This window comes from Lampris incognitus, chromosome 6, assembly GCF_029633865.1.
Source record: "Lampris incognitus isolate fLamInc1 chromosome 6, fLamInc1.hap2, whole genome shotgun sequence".
Classification (NCBI taxonomy): domain Eukaryota; kingdom Metazoa; phylum Chordata; class Actinopteri; order Lampriformes; family Lampridae; genus Lampris; species Lampris incognitus.
This window is the reverse complement of record NC_079216.1, coordinates 68,858,230-68,877,613: the sequence shown is the minus strand read 5'-3', so window position 1 is coordinate 68,877,613 and position 19,384 is coordinate 68,858,230. Positions and strand designations below refer to the sequence as shown.

Here is a 19,384-nt window from a genome sequence, read left to right as displayed (position 1 = left end):
TTAACTGTTAGATATGACTCTTTAATTTTTAAATGACTCTTAACTGTTAGATATGACTCTTTAACTGTCAGATATGACTCTTTAACTGTAAAATAAGACTCTTTAACTGTTAAATATGACTTTTTCACTGTTAGATATGACTCTTTAACTGTTAAATATGACTCTTTCACTGTTAGATATGACTCTTTAACTGTTAGATATGACTCTTAACTGTTAAATAAGACTCTTTAACTGTTAGGTATGACTCTTAACTGTTAGATATGACTCTAACTTTTAAATATGATTCTTAACTTAAATACGACTCTTTAACTGTTAGATATGACTCTTTAATTTTTAAATGACTCTTAACTGTAAAATAAGACTCTTTAACTGTTAAATAAGACTTTAACTGTTAGATATGACTCTTTAATTTTTAAATGACTCTTAACTGTAAAATAAGACTCTTTAACTGTTAAATATGACTCTTAACTGTAAAATATGACTCTTTCACTGTTAGATATGACTCTTTAACTGTTAGCCACACAGGTGACGTGTGACATATTTTAATTGAAAGACCATTTACCTGTGCGTTTGTCCACCCATTCAATTTGAACAAGGCTTTCAAATCATTTTTTTTACTCATAATGTTGATGGCTTGCTGGTAGAATATGACTCAGCCTACTGTGTGTGTGTGTGTGTGTGTGTGTGTGTGTGTTTGAGTGTGAAGATGTGTGTGTCTGTCTGTATTCATGCGTGCGTGTGTGAGGAAAAGGGGGATCAGACAAAGGGGGAGAGGAAATCTTTTGCCCACCTTCAGTGCCACGTATGGTCTTCATGCCAATGGCTGCCTGGTTTCAGGCAGGCCGGGTGCCATTCAGTCAGCCAGGCTGTCCGTCCATCGCTCTCCTCCCTCCATCATTCTGTCCTTCCATCACGTGCTCAGCAGTTTCTGTGATGAGCCCTGTGGACTAGAGCTTTGTCATCTAAACACAGAATGGCCCAGAAAGCTGACACAGGACTAAACACATTAGAGAATGGGGCAGCCGTTAGTTTTAGAAGCCATCTAAAGCAAACCATTTTGCACCTACCAGCTGGTCATTAAGAACCAATCAACTTGGAAAACAGCGATGGACTTGGGTCAAGAAATGTGCTTCTTGTCTCAAAGTTAGATATTTTCAGCTGCACACAGTTAAAATGTGTTTATATCCAAACTGTCCTTTGTCTGCATCTTTAACACATCAACCTACACATTAATTCACCTTTAAATGCGGCATCGCTCACACAGTCTTTCTAAGTCGCTTTATCCGCAGCAGTTTTATGGTTGTGTTACCATGTGCGGCCACATGACATCACTCCCAGTTGTCTTTTCAGGAGACTAGATGCAGACTGGCTCCCATAATGAAAGGTCATAATAACCTACCAGGACGTGTGTCGAAGCCTTAGAAGAGTTTGCCCAGAATGGCCGGCTCACTACACAAGTCAACACTGACCCCTGGTGGCTTAATGCCACATAGCAGAAGTGTCAAAAGGTCGGTTTATTTCAGATAATCACCATCCATCCATCCATCCTATCCAAGCCACTTATCCTAATTGGGGTCGTGGGGATGCTGGAGCCTATCCCAGCAGTCATTGGGCGGCAGGCGGGGAGACACCAGGCGGGGAGACACCAGATGATCACCAAACACTGTTAAATGCACCTTTGAAGACCATGCAGCTCATTGGGAGAGATATTCGTGTAGAGTTAAGTCTCTCTCTCTCTCTCTCTCTCTCTCTCTCTCTCTCTCTCTCTTTGTCCCTGTTCAAATGTAGATACCCTCTGTGGTTCATTGAAGCGTCCGGTTTCCACCCAGCCAATGTCGGGTCACCTTCGGGTTCTCCACAGCCCTCTAAGGTCAAGCCTAAACCCGGAAGGGATCTACGTCTGAGGCCTGCCAGTACAGGAGTGGGTTGAGCGAACATCCATCTCTCCTTGTGTCTTGATCCCCAACTTCACGCCACAGCTTCTTTTTTTTTCTTTTTCTTTTTTTCCCCCCCAGGCGGTCTTAGTACAGGATACCTCAGCAGCAGCACTCTCCTATGCACTGTTTACTCATCACTTGGGCTTATTAATGGGGGTTTTCTAAATGCTGGCAGCAGCCTATATGAACCAGGTGTCCTGAAAGCAGCTCCTCGCACCTGAAGGCTCAGACAATGAAGGAAAGCGTTTACTGTTGGATGTATGTTATGAAGCACTTGGTTAGGTTGAAGGGTGGCAGCGGCATCATGGGTGCTGATCGCTGAATCGCCACACCATCAGTGACATCACATTTAAGTATATCCACTTACTGTACTTTTATTCTCACGTTACCTGCTGAGTGACTGGCGTTGTTTTAATGGTGAGCGTTACCGAGTCAAAGCCATTGCCTTGTGAAAAGTATTTCTGTCGGTGTAGAGCGTCTGAACCGCCTCTCTGAAAACCTGTGGGTTCTGCGACGAGCACATGCATCCCAAGTAATGACGTGTGTCCGGGAGGAAGGATGCACTCTGCTCTCTGACACCTCCCAGAGTGTCGTGCTGTACATCACGCTAGTCCTTTGGCTCTGAATCTCTCCGTGTTTTAACTATGCACAGACGGCAAACCGTTTTGTTACTGAGGAATGTTACTGTGTACAAGTACCAAACTGGTAGCATCTTGTAAATGTTTTCTTACTCTCCCGTTTTGTTTGGTGAATATTATATTTTATTATGACCGGTGAGTTTGCAGTCGCAGGGCAGCAACGTGTCCAGTCCAGCAGTATTGCCTGCGTAATGAAACAGTGTTGTTTGTTTTGTATGTTTGTTTTAAGATGACTGTGCGATATATTTTTTGCCAAATTGTTTATGCTTGTTCATCTGCAAGGATGGGTGGCCAAAGATTATAAGGTCTTGCTGCATGTTTGTCTTTCATATAGCCATATCTGGATGTCCAGAGCATGTATGTAATGTGACACTAAGACCGTTGTTTGCTCGATCTGAAGGCCTTTCATATGAACTTTGATAGGAAGAGCTACATTGGGGGGTATATGTTTTTTTTTTAATTTAAAGTCAAATACTAAAAGGGACATCATGTTAGTGGAGTCTTAATAGCCCTGGAATAAACTCCCCCATTGGTTCTGTAATTAGCTGCTAATTATATTAAAACAAGTGCCTTATACTCGAGCTTGTGGGAACAGCAGTCGGTGACACAAACAGCGTTACAGTGCAGAGAAGCTTTACGAGCCGTAGGAAGTATTGGTCATAATGATCAAGGATCGATTTCGAGTGTCAGTATATATAATCAGCATATCTCTTCGACACAGAGAAAATAGCAACAAACAGGAAACAGTCACAGGTATCATCAGTATCACTAGGCGCTGTAAAGTGCTTTGACCTGTTGCTAAAGATATACTTCACATCATGCAGCACAAAATAGTTATCATTTGAATAAATGTATTACCCAGGATGAATTTGGAAGTTGATCTGTCGTTGATAAAAGTGTGCATATATCACAACTGTACGTGTGTGTGTGTGTGTATGTATGTATGTATGTATATATATATATATATATATATATATATATATATATATACACAGTGCATCCGGAAAGTATTCACACCCCTTCACTTTCCCCACATTTTGTTATGTTACAGCCTTATTCCAAAATGGATTAAATTCCTTTTTTCCCTCATCAATCTACATACAATACCCCATAATGACAAAGCGAAAAAGGTTTTGTAGAAATTTTTGCAAATGTATTAAAAATAAAAAACTGAAATATTGCATGTACATAAGTATTCACACCCTTTACTCAGTACTTGGTTGAGGCACCCTTGGCAGCGATTACAAACTCAAGTCGTCTTGGGTATGAAGCTACAAGCTTGGCACACCTATATTTGGGGTATTTCTCCAATCCTTCTCTGCAGATCCTCTCCAGCTCTGTAAGGTCAGATGGGGAGTGTCGCTGCACAGCTATTTTCAGGTCTTTCCAGAGATGTTCAATGGGGTTCAAGTCTGGGCTCTGGCTGGGCCACTCAAGGACATTCACAGACTTGTCCCGAAGCCACTCCTTCATTGTCTTGGCTGTGTGCTTAGGGTCGTTGTCATGTTGAAAGGTAAACCTTCACCCCAGTCTGAGGTCCTGAGCGCTCTGGAGCAGGTTTTCATCAAGGATCTCTCTGTACTTTGCTCCATTCATCTTTCCCTCGATCCTGACTAGTCTCCCAGTTCCTGCCGCTGAAGAACATCCCCACAGCATGATGCTGCCACCACCATGCTTCACTGTAGGGATGGTATTAGCAAGGTGATGAGAGGTGCCTGGTTTCCTCCAGACGGGACGTTTGGCATTCAGGCCAAAGAGTTCAATCTTGGTTTCATCAGACCAGAGAATCTTGTTTCTCATGGTCTGAGAGTCCTTTAGGTGCTTTCTGGCAAACTCCAAGCGGGCTGTCATGTGCCTTTTACTGAGCAGAGGCTTCCGCCTGGCCACTCTACCATAAAGACCTGATTGGTAGAGTGCTGCAGAGATGGTTGTCCTTCTGGAAGGTTCTCCCATCTCCACAGAGGAACGCTGGAGCTCTGTCAGAGTGACCATCGGGTTCTTGGTCACCTCCTTGACCAAGGCCCTTCTCCCCCGATTGCTCAGTTTGGCAGGGCGGCCAGCTCTAGGAAGAGTCCTGGTGGATCCAAACTTCTTCCATTTACGAATGATGGAGACCACTGTGCTCTTCGGGACCTTCAAAGCTGTAGAAATGTTTTTGTACCCTTCCCCAGATCTGTGTCTTGATACAATCCTGTCTCGGAGGTCCACAGACAATTCCTTTGACTTCATGGCTTGGTTTCTGCTCTGACATGCACTGTCAACAGTGGGACCTTATATAGACAGGTGTGGGCCTTTCCAAATCATGTCCAATCCATTGAATTTACTACAGGTGGACTCCAATCAAGATGTAGAAACATCTCAAGGATGATCAGTGGAAACAGGATGAACCTGGGCTCAATTTTGAGTATCATAGTAAAGGGTGTGAATACTTATGTACATGCAATATTTCAGTTTTTTATTTTGAATAAATTTGCAAAAATTTCTACAAAACCTTTTTCACTTTGTCATTATGGGGTATTGTGTGTAGATTGATGAGAAAAAAAAGAATTTAATCCATTTTGGAATAAGGCTGTAACATAACAAAATGTGGGGAAAGTGAAGGGGTGTGAATACTTTCAGGATGCACTGTATGTATATATGTATATATATATATATATATATATATATATATATATATATATATATGTATATTTAAATATATCCTGTGCACTCCTGTAAGATGTCAACTGTACATACCGATTTTATTTCTGCCTTGATATAAGCAAAGTGTGGACAGGGGTATGTGTGGCTGTAAGTGGCTGCTTGTATGACGTGGACTGCATGATTCAATAAACCAGTTGACAAAAACGGGACGCTGTTGCACCGCGCATGTGGCGAGAGAGAATTCATGTTGAGCTTTTGTTGTGAAGCTCCTGCGCGCCTGTTGAGCCAGTTCCCATGTTTCACCAGCAGATGGCGACATGGATCCAGTAAGGATGTCACCGTCAGCGGCGGCGGACCAGGGTTGTGACGTGTGAGGGGAGTAGGAAGGTTTCAAGCGAGGAGGGGCTGATGAGAGGAATCCCCTCGCTCAGCGACATTGGCAGGCAGCGTTGGAGTGACCTTGTCCTTTGGCTCGGGGACTGAACGTCTGTCTGCGTCTGGCAGGGGCAGCGTCTTGAATATTATGGACACAAAACTGCAACTTGGACCACCTTCTGCTCTTATGGTGCCGGCACCATAAGAGCAGAGGCATCTCTGTGTACAAGCACTGCTGGTAAAAGGTGCAACTTCTGTTACTTTCTAACACGGAAAAGCACAAGTCGGCACTAATTGCACCGCTTAAATCAGCAATCAAGGTCAGTAATCGCATTAATCACGGAGACTCTAATAACATCACGGTTAATGGCAACAACAAAGACTGAGTTGATCCTGCCTAAAGCCTCTGACAAGTCTGAGGTAGGCCCCCTTTGCCCTGCATCAGTCTGTACAGGGTGAAAGTAATCTTCCTCCATCATCTTTCCTCACATGACGTTGGCATAACGCCCTGGCTTACTGTACATTCCTGTGTTGTACTGTGTCAGCTGACGGGACGCTGCAAAGGCCAGGCTTCTGGCTTCCAGCACTGTGCTCCCTCCCATGAGAGCTAGGAATTCTGGCTAGTGCTGACCCGTTTGCTGTGTCTTGTGCACACGCACACTCTCTTCCTGTAATGCTCAGAAACACTGTGTGTGTAATTGTTCAGACGTGTTGAAGGCAAAAAGAAAATGATTTATTGGTGCTCTGATGTGACATGCGCCCCAAGTTCATGTTGAGTAAGGAGTGAACTTGTTTGGTTTTGATATTTATTTTACAACTCATCAGCAATAATTTAGGACAGCATAAGTGTAAAGCATTAACGAAATGTGCAACAGTTTGCTCAGTTAAATCTTAAAAAAACAGGCTTCTACAACATTGACATACATTTCATCGTATATTCACAAAAACTATTTACAGAAACACATGCCACCTAAAACCAACTGAGAACATGGCGGATCAGAGGACCAACTAAAAGCAGTGGCATGTACGCGACATAAGAGAAGTACTTATCTACGCAGGCACACACAACTTAAAACGACATAGTTGCAGAAAAAAGGGGACAAGTTTTTTTTTTAACACATCCTAGAACATCTGCAGTGGTCACGTGACCACAGCTTCCTGTCTACCTTGGTGGAAGGTTGCAGGTGCTGCATGTGACCATGGCCTGACACAGAGTCGGTGGGGCATGTGTCATGAGAGTGCAGGGTTTATGAAAGCTTAAAAAGACTGGAATTATCTCCCCCTCTTAAAAAAAAAAGAAAGAAAAAGAAACTGACAGTGGTTTACCCAACTGGAAGAAACAGCGAATCGCTGCTTCAGACTGCATGAAATCACTGCAAAAAGCATATTTCTTCTGGACATGATGTAGGTGTAGACATGATGTAAGTGGTGTAGACATGGATGTAGGTGTAGACATGATGTAAGTGGTGTAGACATGGATGTAGGTGTAGACATGATGTAAGTGGTATAGACATGGATGTAGGTGTAGACATGATGTAAGTGGTATAGACATGGGTGTAGGTGTAGACATGATGTAGGTGGTGTAGACATGGATGTAGGTGTAGACATGATGTAAGTGGTATAGACATGGGTGTAGGTGTAGACATGATGTAGGTGGTGTAGACATGATGTAGGTGGTGTAGACAAGCTGTTCTGTCTGAAGTGACATGATGGTTTTCTCTCAAGAAGGCTGCACGATTCATCAGCAGTGGTTGATCATATGGTGATTGAAAGGGTGAGACTGTCTAAGGGGTGGCACGTGGGGCGGGGGGGGGGGGTGAAGTTGTTTCCAAAAGCAGAAAAAAGTGCACTTTACGTCTCAAAGAGCAAAGATCGTCCTACGTACAAACTTCATTAGCTTGGAAAATATGATACATTCATTATCAAAGATGTATAAGGTGCTGTCCTACCACCCGTGGTACTGGTCACCGGAGGTACAAGTCTGTCCTACAGCCCGTGGTACTGGTCACCGGAGGTACAAGTCTGTCCTACAGCCCGTGGTACTGGTCACCGGAGGTACAAGTCTGTCCTACCACCCGTGGTACTGGTCACCGGAGGTACAAGTCTGTCCTACCGCCCCTGGTACTGGTCACCGGAGGTACAAGTCTGTCCTACAGCCCGTGGTATTGGTCACCGGAGGTACAAGTCTGTCCTACCACCCGTGGTACTGGTCACCGGAGGTACAAGTCTGTCCTACCGCCCCTGGTACTGGTCACCGGAGGTACAAGTCTGTCCTAAAGCCCGTGGTGCTGGTCACCGGAGGTACAAGTCTGTCCTACCACCCGTGGTACTGGTCACCGGAGGTACAAGTCTGTCCTACCGCCCCTGGTACTGGTCACCGGAGGTACAAGTCTGTCCTAAAGCCCGTGGTGCTGGTCACCGGAGGTACAAGTCTGTCCTACCACCCGTGGTACTGGTCACCGGAGGTACAAGTCTGTCCTACCGCCCCTGGTACTGGTCACCGGAGGTACAAGTCTGTCCTACAGCCCGTGGTACTGGTCACCGGAGGTACAAGTCTGTCCTACCACCCGTGGTACTGGTCACCGGAGGTACAAGTCTGTCCTACCGCCCCTGGTACTGGTCACCGGAGGTACAAGTCTGTCCTACAGCCCGTGGTACTGGTCACCGGAGGTACAAGTCTGTCCTACCACCCGTGGTACTGGTCACCGGAGGTACAAGTCTGTCCTACCGCCCCTGGTACTGGTCACCGGAGGTACAAGTCTGTCCTACCGCCCGTGGTACTGGTCACCGGAGGTACAAGTCTGTCCTACCGCCCCTGGTACTGGTCACCGGAGGTACAAGTCTGTCCTACAGCCCGTGGTACTGGTCACCGGAGGTACAAGTCTGTCCTACCGCCCCTGGTACTGGTCACCGGAGGTACAAGTCTGTCCTACCGCCCGTGGTACTGGTCACCGGAGGTACAAGTCTGTCCTACCGCCCCTGGTACTGGTCACCGGAGGTACAAGTCTGTCCTACCACCCGTGGTACTGGTCACCGGAGGTACAAGTCTGTCCTACCGCCCTTGGTACTGGTCACCGTAGGTACAAGTCTGTCCTACCGCCCGTGGTGTCAGTGGAGGTACAAGTCTGTCCTACCGCCCGTGGTACTGGTCACCGGAGGTACAAGTCTGTCCTACCGCCCGTGGTACTGGGCACCGGAGGTACAAGTCTGTCCTACCGCCCGTGGTACTGGTCACCGGAGGTACAAGTCTGTCCTACCGCCCGTGGTACTGGTCACCGGAGGTACAAGTCTGTCCTACCACCCGTGGTACTGGTCACCGGAGGTACAAGTCTGTCCTACCGCCCGTGGTACTGGTCACCGGAGGTACAAGTCTGTCCTACAGCCCGTGGTACTGGGCACCGGAGGTACAAGTCTGTCCTACAGCCCGTGGTACTAGTCACCGGAGGTACAAGTCTGTCCTACCGCCCTTGGTACTGGTCACCGTAGGTACAAGTCTGTCCTACCGCCCCTGGTACTGGTCACCGGAGGTACAAGTCTGTCCTACCGCCCGTGGTACTGGTCACCGGAGGTACAAGTCTGTCCTACCGCCCGTGGTACTGGTCACCGGAGGTACAAGTCTGTCCTACCGCCCGTGGTACTGGTCTCCGGAGGTACAAATCTGTCCTACCGCCCGTGGTACTGGTCTCCGGAGGTACAAGTCTGTCCTACCGCCCGTGGTACTGGGCACCGGAGGTACAAGTCTGTCCTACAGCCCGTGGTACTGGTCACCGGAGGTACAAGTCTGTCCTACCGCCCTTGGTACTGGTCACCGGAGGTACAAGTCTGTCCTACCGCCCGTGGTACTGGTCACCGGAGGTACAAGTCTGTCCTATCGCCCGTGGTACTGGTCACCGGAGGTACAAGTCTGTCCTACCGCCCGTGGTACTGGTCACCGGAGGTACAAGTCTGTCCTACCGCCCGTGGTACTGGTCACCGGAGATACAAGTCTATCCTACCGCCCGTGGTACTGGTCACCGGAGGTACAAGTCTGTCCTACCGCCCGTGGTACTGGTCACCGGAGGTACAAGTCTGTCCTACCGCCCGTGGTACTGGTCACCGGAGGTACAAGCCTGCCCTACCGCCCCTGGTACTGGTCACCATAGGTACAAGTCTGTCCTACCGCCCGTGGTACTAGTCACCAGAGGTACAAGTCTGTCCTACCGCCCGTGGTACTGGTCACCGGAGGTACAAGTCTGTCCTACCGCCCTTGGTACTGGTCACCGTAGGTACAAGTCTGTCCTACCGCCCGTGGTACTGGTCACCGGAGGTACAAGTCTGTCCTACCGCCCGTGGTACTGGTCACTGGAGGTACAAGTCTGTCCTACCGCCCGTGGTACTGGTCACCGGAGGTACAAGTCTGTCCTACCGCCCGTGGTGTCAGTGGAGGTACAAGTCAGGTACAAGTCTGCATCTCAGGGTCCGGAAATACTCATTATTCAGGGGCGTACAAAATGCTGGTCACGCAGTCCCGTACACTCATGAAAAGGGCGTCACATTAACAAACCGTCAGAATTCTATCAACTGTTCACTGGCGGGGCTTTTTTTCCTTCATAAACAGCCTGACAAATAACCCCTGGGAGGGGGGGGGGGTCGAGGCAGATCTGCAGGAACCAGAGTGGTCACTGAGGGAGAACCACTCCTGTCAGGTCTGCAGGATCAGTGTGTTGGGTAGAGGTGGGGGACTCTTATTTATGTCTAATCTCAAGAGGAACAGTAATGAGCTTCCCAGTGAGTGTACCCGGAGGAGAGTCTGCAAGGGGAGGAGGTACATCTCACACCTCCTCACGTCGGCCCGTGCAGTGCACATTTACATGGAAATGAAACATCTTCCAGGCCTTTTATTTACAGACAGTCATCCAGGCTGATGATAACCTTGGCAGAGGTCAGTTAAACGACGTACATCCAGAGACTCGCTGATTGGGGTAGGGGGTCTTGACTGGGATAGGGGGTCTTGATTGGGATGGGGGCCTTGCGCACTACGTTGGTACCCAAAGTTCTGGCACCAATACTGCCATCTCAAAACATTTTATCAAAGGTGATTTAAAAAACTAAGTTCAGCGCAGTATTCCCTATACAGACAAGATACAGACGTGAGTTAGTGTCAATCATTGTCGATAATCATTCAAACGATCTGTTTCTAGTAGAGGTGCAAAAGGCACACAGTCAGTCACAACTGTCCCGTTTTGGCCAACATACTGTACATGAGAAATTCTTCTTGGAAACTCTTGTAGTGAAATCAGCCTCATAAAACCCGAGAATGCAGCATTCCTCTAGCAGAACGCACGGGGGAAATAACATAAAGGCTACACGCGCGCGCGCGCGCGCGCGCGCGCACGCACTCACAGAGACAGGTTCGCCCGTTTTGCAGCTGAACGCAGTGGTTTGCCAGCTGGTTAGGTGTTGGGGTTCTCCTGAGATGTGACCACATCACCGTCAGCTCCAGCGTCTTCCTCCCCGGGATCTTCCTCCGGCGAGCCCGACTCGGCCTCGTGTGACGCGACACTGTCAGGGGACGGAGAGCCGTGTGACTCAGAGGAAGGTCCAAAGTTCGGGCTCCTCTCCGCGGACGGAGCGGCGCACGCGGCCGCCGCCGCGGCGGCGGCGGCCGCGTGCGCCGACAGCCCGGGGTACAGCCAGGGGAACGGAGACGTCAGAGCCGCTGCCGCGGGGTACACGTACTTATCGAGGTTACCTTTATCGAAGAGGGGCATGTAGGACGATGCCGCCGCCGCCGCCGCCGCCGCCGCCGAGGGGTTGATGAAGTAGAAAGGCATGCAAAAGGGCGTCTGCTGTCCCACGCCAGTTATTCCCATCAGAGAGTTCATAAACGCCAGGTCCGGTCTGGCAGGATCTGCGCCAGCTAAGCCATTACCGGTCCAGTTCATCTTTGGTTTTTTGGCAGCGCGATCATCTCCAAATTCTTGTTTAATCTTAACCGCCTTGGATCCCTGCTCCTGGCTGCGCTCGCACGCTTTCTCTCTGCCGTCACTCTTTTCAGCCTCGCCCCCGTACCCGCTGTCCGTGTCCGTGTCGTTCTCGTTCAGCTCCCCGGTCTGGGTCCTCTGTATGACGGGTACGCAGTTGGGCTGACTGTCGGCTTTCGGCGCGTCCTGCGCGTCAGCGCCAGGTAGCTGTTGCTGGAGTGATGGCTCTGCTCCGGGCTGAAACTGCGCTAAAACCTTGTGCAGATGGCCGATGAGGTGCGCGCACTTCTGCTCGCGTGTCGTCCAGTTCTCCACCTTGTTCAGGTACTGCAGAACCTCCTTGGCACACGCTTGAAAGCCGGAGTGGAAGGCATCCAAGTCTGCGTGAATGGAAGCTTTCATCGATCGGTCCCCTGTATGAGGCATGGCATGAAACAACAAGCTGTAATTTGCAACACACAGACAGATCTCCTCCAAGAAAAGTTTCCCCGGGTAAAATGTTACCGGGACGCGTGTTAAAATGTTACCGGGAACCGTGTTAAAATGTTACCGGGACGCGTGTTAAAATGTTACCGGGACGCGTGTTAAACTGTTACCGGGAACCGTGTTAAAATGTTACCGGGAACCGTGTTAAAATGTTACCGGGAACCGTGTTAAAATGTTACCGGGACGCGTGTTAAACTGTTACCGGGAACCGTGTTAAAATGTTACCGGGACGCGTGTTAAAATGTTACCGGGACGCGTGTTAAACTGTTACCGGGAACCGTGTTAAAATGTTACCGGGAACCGTGTTAAAATGTTACCGGGAACCGTGTTAAACTGTTACCGGGACGCGTGTTAAAATGTTACCGGGACGCGTGTTAAAATGTTACCGGGAACCGTGTTAAAATGTTACCGGGAACCGTGTTAAAATGTTACCGGGACGCGTGTTAAAATGTTACCGGGACGCGTGTTAAAATGTTACCGGGACGCGTGTTAAAATGTTACCGGGAACCGTGTTAAAATGTTACCGGGAACCGTGTTAAAATGTTACCGGGAACCGTGTTAAAATGTTACCGGGACGCGTGTTAAAATGTTACCGGCACGCGTGTTAAAATGTTACCGGGACGCGTGTTAAAATGTTACCGGCACGCGTGTTAAAATGTTACCGGGACGCGTGTTAAAATGTTACCGGGACGCGTGTTAAAATGTTACCGGGACGCGTGTTAAAATGTTACCGGCACGCGTGTTGCAGCACTGGGCTGTGTGTGAGCTGTGCCTTCGCAACTTACCGTTCTGCAGAGCGACGATCTTCTGGTGCTGCTGCTCGGTGACGGCAGTGAGAGCGTTCAAGTGCTTCAGCGTCAACTCCAGGACAACCGCCTTCTCCAGGTGTCCCAGCGTCTGCGGAGAGGAACACCGGCGCCATTAGCGAGTCGCAACATCACACATCGCCCGTAAACGGACGCAGCACGTTCACCTTTATCAGCGCACTTGTCAAAGTGTCGTCTCACCGTCAGCTTCAGGTGCTCGGGTAACAAGTCCTTCAGCTGGCCGATACATTCATTGATTCTGTCCCTCCTCTTCTTCTCTATCAGCCGGTGTGGTAACTTGTATGCGTCCTGTTGGCAAACACACAAACGCTCACTAGACGCGCACGTCAGAGCCAACAAAAAGCACAAGTGCAAATAACGGCATCAAGTTTTCCCGTCTGCTAAATGTGTTATGAAAGTTATCGTGTCGTCTGCAGCCATGCGCACCTTGCCTCCATCTTCGCGCTTCATTCCTCTTTTGGATTTGCACATGTAAAGAGACGGGTAATCCACCCTAAAGTGGACGGAGAGATTGAAGATCAGCCCTCCCGGTGTGATAACAGTTTAGGAGAAAACAGTTTGCCCAAAAAGTCACACTTACCCTAGGAACTCGGGGTGCTCCAGAAATTGCCTGTCCTGCAAATGCGGTAATCTTTCATCCATAGCGGCCCCGTCTGAGCGTCTCTGGGTGGTGCGTTATTCCAGGCTCGAGATGTCGCGCACACAGCACGAGTGTCCTCCGGTGGAGCTGCGCTGTGGAATGATGTTTCCTGGGCTGCCACTTTGCGAAGCGTTGGAAGCAGAGCGAGGGCGCAGGCGCGTTTCCGGCAGCTTCCGGCAGCTTCAGACTCACGTGTAGCCTGCACCAGCGCACAGTCCGGTAATTAGACCTCCTCTGCGCGTCGCACAGCAGCCAGCGCCGCTGCTCGGGTTACATGCGATGTTACGTGGCTCGGCTGGCTGCGGCGGTGTGCGGATGTGATGAGCGGATGTGATGAGCGGATGTGTGAGCGGATGTGCGCCGTGCGGCGCAGAACAGTTTAGTCCAAACACGGATCATAAAACGCATGGCTCGTATGCGGAGGGGGAAAATGTGAAGTCACCCTAAATTCTGATCCAAAGTACGCCCCCCCCTTCTTTATGAAGTTGTCTAGATGTGTCTATAAACGCGCGTGCGCGCGCCCGCGCGCGTGACTTTGGGCTCCTCCCGTGCTGGCCTCCCTCCAGACGCCATACGCCGTGTTGTCAGTATCCATGGCACTGGCTCAGCTGCGTGCGCAAACACGTGCGTGGCGGCTCCACAACAGGAGCCGGCCGCCTGTGGGAGGACGGACGTGTTTGTCAGTCTGCCTTCCGGTGCAAAGACTCAAAGCAGCACAAACTGATGTGACGAGGATTTTGGGAGACCGGAGGACGTGCGTGTGCGTGTGCGTGTGTGTGTGTGTGTGTACACACCCTTTAATTTAGCCTTTTTATTCTTCTCTTTAAGATGCGTTTGCATGTGTTTATGACTCCCAAAATCCATAAAGGAACAAATTATTAGCCGTGTGTCAGTCTCGATAGATCATTAACGAATCAGCCATTAAATGGCGCAGACCTGTGCAGATACACAAGAGGTCTGAATGTTGTGGCATAGCAGCCAGCAGGATGGCTGGTCCATTCAGACGCCATTTATATGCATATTATTATTATTATACAAATTTCCTTTAACTTCATGATTATTATTATTAACTTCATTTAACTTAATTACTTCATTTATTATTTATTATTAACTTTTTATATTTTAAGTTTTTAACATATTTTAACATATTTATATTTTAAGTTTTTATATTAAACGTTTTTAACATTTATATGTGTTATTAAGTTATTAACTTGATGTAACGTCTTTATTATTATTATTACGAATGTGCTATCTAACGTCAGGAGGCGGAGGGATGCTGGGTCCCCTGGCGCGTACTCCTCTATTCTCCTCTATGTGGGAAGTCCAGCTGCTGGCCTTCCTCTGCCGGGGGACGGCACGCCTGTCCCGCCCCATGGTGTTTTAAGCCCCCGACGTCCTCTTCCAGGCAGCGCTGCGTGGAAGGCCCGCCCCGCCCCGCCCCCTACAGTGACAGCCAATCACAGCACTGGCGCTAACCCTAACCTAACCCTAACCAGTGCTGTGATTGGATGAAACTGTTGGGGGCGGGGCGGGGCGGGCCTTCCATGCAGCGCGGCCTGGAAGAGGACGTCGGGGGCTTAAAACACCATGGAAGGCCTGTCCCCGTGACCAGCATCCGTCCTTCTCCCAGTACTCTGTTGCTCGTGCATGGGCGTCTCTTAGGCTTTGCTGATGAACAGCCAACCAGTCAAGTTTCTTGAGCCGGTGGGGCAGTGCCCCACTAAAAAACTCATCCACTCAAAAACATAGTTCCTCCTCGTAAACCATTTTCCACGTTAATACGTCATAATTTACATTGCAATAAATATCGCATAGTTTTTGTGCAATAAATGAATCAAACTAGTCAACAACTTTTGATCTTTGAAAGTTAAAATCGCCATTTCAGTGATTCGGTCACAATGTAGTGCGTTGCGCAATATTGGGGCAGGAGACCTCAGCGCCCCGCTTTCGCTGGCAGATTTATTATAGCGCCTTGTGGTCAAAGTGGGAACTGCAATAACGAGATTCAGATGGCGGGCAGGAAGTGAGAAGCAGAATGGACGAGATGGAGCTCGTTTAGCCCGAACTGTGCTAGTTTAGGCGATACTATGAGAGAAAGGTGTAAACAGAAAGTAAGACATGTTGGACATGGTCCTTATGTGAGGAAGAGGGATGGTTTTGACCAGTGGTCACTGCACACATGCGCGTTATCCGACTCCGCTCCTCCCGGCCGCAGACGACGGTTCTCAAGCCATTTTTTTTGCGGCGTTTTCGGTCAATTTCTTGCATTTCCCCCTCATGAACAACAACTTTTGGTACGCAATAAAAACTCCTTGTGGTTTCTCAGTTAATGACGCCAAACATAGGCATTTTGAAAGTTTGTGATAGTGCGGCCTATGCAGTTCGTGACGTCATACGCAAACATAGAGGCTCATTGGGGCAGAAATAAGAAACATGGCTATGTGGTTGCTCAACACGGAATACAGTCTTCTGTATTCTGTAGCAGGGTCATAACAAGGGGATTTCGGTCTTTAGGACTTGGGCCGTTTCCAAGGGCAACGCGACGCCGGGCGCCATCTTCCAAGGATCAGAGCCATTGACTTGGCCACATATTAACGTTACATTTGCCTTTGCCCTCACCTTTACTTCACTGAGATGTTTAAAGAACGTGAGGCCATCCTGCGCCTCTCGCTTACGTCCTCTATGTTCTTTCCTTCCTTTTTTCTTCCAAGAAGGGAAAGAAAAAAGTGTAACCCATTCTCAAGTTTAATACCGGCGCGATCGTGGGATTTGCCGTGGCAATCCTTCACACAACAGGAACGCCCAACCATCTCGCCTGCATGCACTATCTAATATGACATATAGCTATATATCCAATCTAACCGAAAATTTTACCTCAAAAAAAAAATCCATCCATCATCCAAACCGCTTATCCTGCTCTCAGGGTCGTTAGGTCCCAGCAGTCGTTAGGCAGCAGGCGGGGAGACACCCCGGACAGGCCGCCAGTTCATATATACCTAACCTAAAATCTTACCAGAGAAAATCTGTGATCTTAACGTTAATTTGAAAAAATATTTGATGTACTGATAGAGTTAGTAAGAAAAATCTGCACTAACAGCTAACAACAATGATTAACTTTACTTGGAAGATGGCGGCGTGTGACATCACGACCGAAAGACTGATATGTCCCGATCACCTGTAGCAGGGTCGGGACAAGGGGATATGTGGACTAACACAGGGCTGAGTGAGCTGAAGCACTATGGACTAACACAGGGCTGAGTGAGCTGAAGCACTGTGGACTAACACAGGGCTGAGTGAGCTGAAGCACTATGGACTAACACAGGGCTGAGTGAGCTGAAGCACTATGGACTAACACAGGGCTGAGTGAGCTGAAGCACTATGGACTAACACAGTGCTGAGTGAGCTGAAGCACTATGGACTAACAGGGCTGAGTGAGCTGAAGCACTATGGACTAACAGGGCTGAGTGAGCTGAAGCACTATGGACTAACAGGGCTGAGTGAGCTGAAGCACTATGGACTAACACAGGGCTGAGTGAGCTGAAGCACTGTGGACTAACACAGGGCTGAGTGAGCTGAAGCACTATGGTCTAACACAGGGCTGAGTGAGCTGAAGCACTATGGACTAACACAGGGCTGAGTGAGCTGAAGCACTATGGACTAACAAAGTGCTGAGTGAGCTGAAGCACTATGGACTAACAGGGCTGAGTGAGCTGAAGCACTATGGACTAACAGGGCTGAGTGAGCTGAAGCACTATGGACTAACAGGGCTGAGTGAGCTGAAGCACTATGGACTAACACAGGGCTGAGTGAGCTGAAGCACTGTGGACTAACACAGGGCTGAGTGAGCTGAAGCACTATGGACTAACACAGGGCTGAGTGAGCTGAAGCACTATGGACTAACACAGGGCTGAGTGAGCTGAAGCACTATGGACTAACACAGGGCTGAGTGAGCTGAAGCACTATGGACTAAAAGGGCTGAGTGAGCTGAAGCACTATGGACTAACACAGGGCTGAGTGAGCTGAAGCACTATGGACTAACAGGGCTGAGTGAGCTGAAGCACTATGGACTAACAGGGCTGAGTGAGCTGAAGCACTATGGACTAACACAGGGCTGAGTGAGCTGAAGCACTATGGACTAACACAGTGCTGAGTGAGCTGAAGCACTATGGACTAACACAGGGCTGAGTGAGCTGAAGCACTATGGACTAACACAGGGCTGAGTGAGCTGAAGCACTATGGACTAACACAGTGCTGAGTGAGCTGAAGCACTATGGACTAACACAGGGCTGAGTGAGCTGAAGCACTATGGACTAACAGGGCTGAGTGAGCTGAAGCACTATGGACTAACAGGGCTGAGTGAGCTGAAGCACTATGGACTAACACAGGGCTGAGTGAGCTGAAGCACTATGGACTAACACAGGGCTGAGTGAGCTGAAGCACTATGGACTAACACAGTGCTGAGTGAGCTGAAGCACTATGGACTAACAGGGCTGAGTGAGCTGAAGCACTATGGACTAACAGGGCTGAGTGAGCTGAAGCACTATGGACTAACACAGTGCTGAGTGAGCTGAAGCACTATGGACTAACACAGGGCTGAGTGAGCTGAAGCACTATGGACTAACACAGGGCTGAGTGAGCTGAAGCACTATGGACTAACACAGGGCTGAGTGGGCTGAAGCACTATGGACTAACACAGGGCTGAGTGAGCTGAGGCACTATGGACTAACACAGGGCTGAGTGAGCTGAAGCACTATGGACTAACACAGGGCTGAGTGAGCTGAAGCACTATAGACTAACACAGGGCTGAGTGAGCTGAAGCACTATGGACTAACACAGGGCTGAGTGAGCTGAAGCACTATGGACTAACACAGGGCTGAGTGAGCTGAAGCACTATGGACTAACACAGGGCTGAGTGAGCTGAAGCACTATGGACTAACAGGGCTGAGTGAGCTGAAGCACTATGGACTAACACAGGGCTGAGTGAGCTGAAGCACTATGGACTAACACAGGGCTGAGTGAGCTGAGGCACTATGGACTAACACAGGGCTGAGTGAGCTGAAGCACTATGGACTAACACAGGGCTGAGTGAGCTGAAGCACTATGGACTAACACAGGGCTGAGTGAGCTGAAGCACTATGGACTAACACAGGGCTGAGTGGGCTGAAGCACTATGGACTAACAGGGCTGAGTGAGCTGAAGCACTATGGACTAACAGGGCTGAGTGAGCTGAAGCACTATGGACTAACACAGGGCTGAGTGAGCTGAAGCACTATGGACTAACAGGGCTGAGTGAGCTGAAGCACTATGGACTAACACAGGGCTGAGTGAGCTGAAGCACTATGGACTAACACAGGGCTGAGTGAGCTGAGGCACTATGGACTAACACAGGGCTGAGTGAGCTGAAGCACTATGGACTAACACAGGGCTGAGTGAGCTGAAGCACTATGGACTAACACAGGGCTGAGTGAGCTGAAGCACTATGGACTAACAGGGCTGAGTGAGCTGAAGCACTATGGACTAACACAGGGCTGAGTGAGCTGAAGCACTATGGACTAACACAGGGCTGAGTGAGCTGAAGCACTATGGACTAACACAGGGCTGAGTGAGCTGAAGCACTATGGACTAACACAGGGCTGAGTGAGCTGAAGCACTATGGAGTAACACAGGGCTGAGTGAGCTGAAGCACTATGGACTAACAGGGCTGAGTGAGCTGAAGCACTATGGACTAACACAGTGCTGAGTGAGCTGAAGCACTATGGACTAACACAGGGCTGAGTGAGCTGAAGCACTATGGACTAACAGGGCTGAGTGAGCTGAAGCACTATGGACTAACACAGGGCTGAGTGAGCTGAAGCACTATGGACTAACAGGGCTG

At 49.0% G+C, this 19,384-nt stretch overlaps 2 protein-coding genes across 4 annotated transcripts in view; one reads left to right on the top strand and one right to left on the bottom strand.

Moving 5' to 3' along the window:
- The window catches only part of LOC130113920 (ras association domain-containing protein 8), a 32,415-nt gene extending 28,972 nt beyond the window's left edge, over positions 1–3,443 (top strand). For all 3 annotated transcript variants that reach the window (XM_056281625.1, XM_056281624.1, XM_056281623.1), the window contains one exon: positions 1,789–3,443. In XM_056281625.1, coding sequence (XP_056137600.1) covers positions 1,789–1,930 — 142 coding nt within the window. In that variant the 3' untranslated portion in view covers positions 1,931–3,443. The remainder of the gene's footprint in view (positions 1–1,788) is intronic.
- Positions 3,444–9,722: 6,279 nt separating this feature from the next.
- On the bottom strand, positions 9,723–13,726 carry bhlhe41 (basic helix-loop-helix family, member e41). The gene is made up of 5 exons (XM_056282208.1): positions 13,450–13,726; positions 13,296–13,362; positions 13,050–13,157; positions 12,828–12,939; positions 9,723–11,969 (listed from the first exon to the last, which is right to left on the bottom strand). Exons 1-5 carry the CDS (start codon positions 13,509–13,511, stop codon positions 11,026–11,028), a joined length of 1,293 nt encoding a protein of 430 aa, XP_056138183.1. The 5' UTR covers positions 13,512–13,726; the 3' UTR covers positions 9,723–11,025.
- Positions 13,727–19,384: the final 5,658 nt, after the last annotated feature.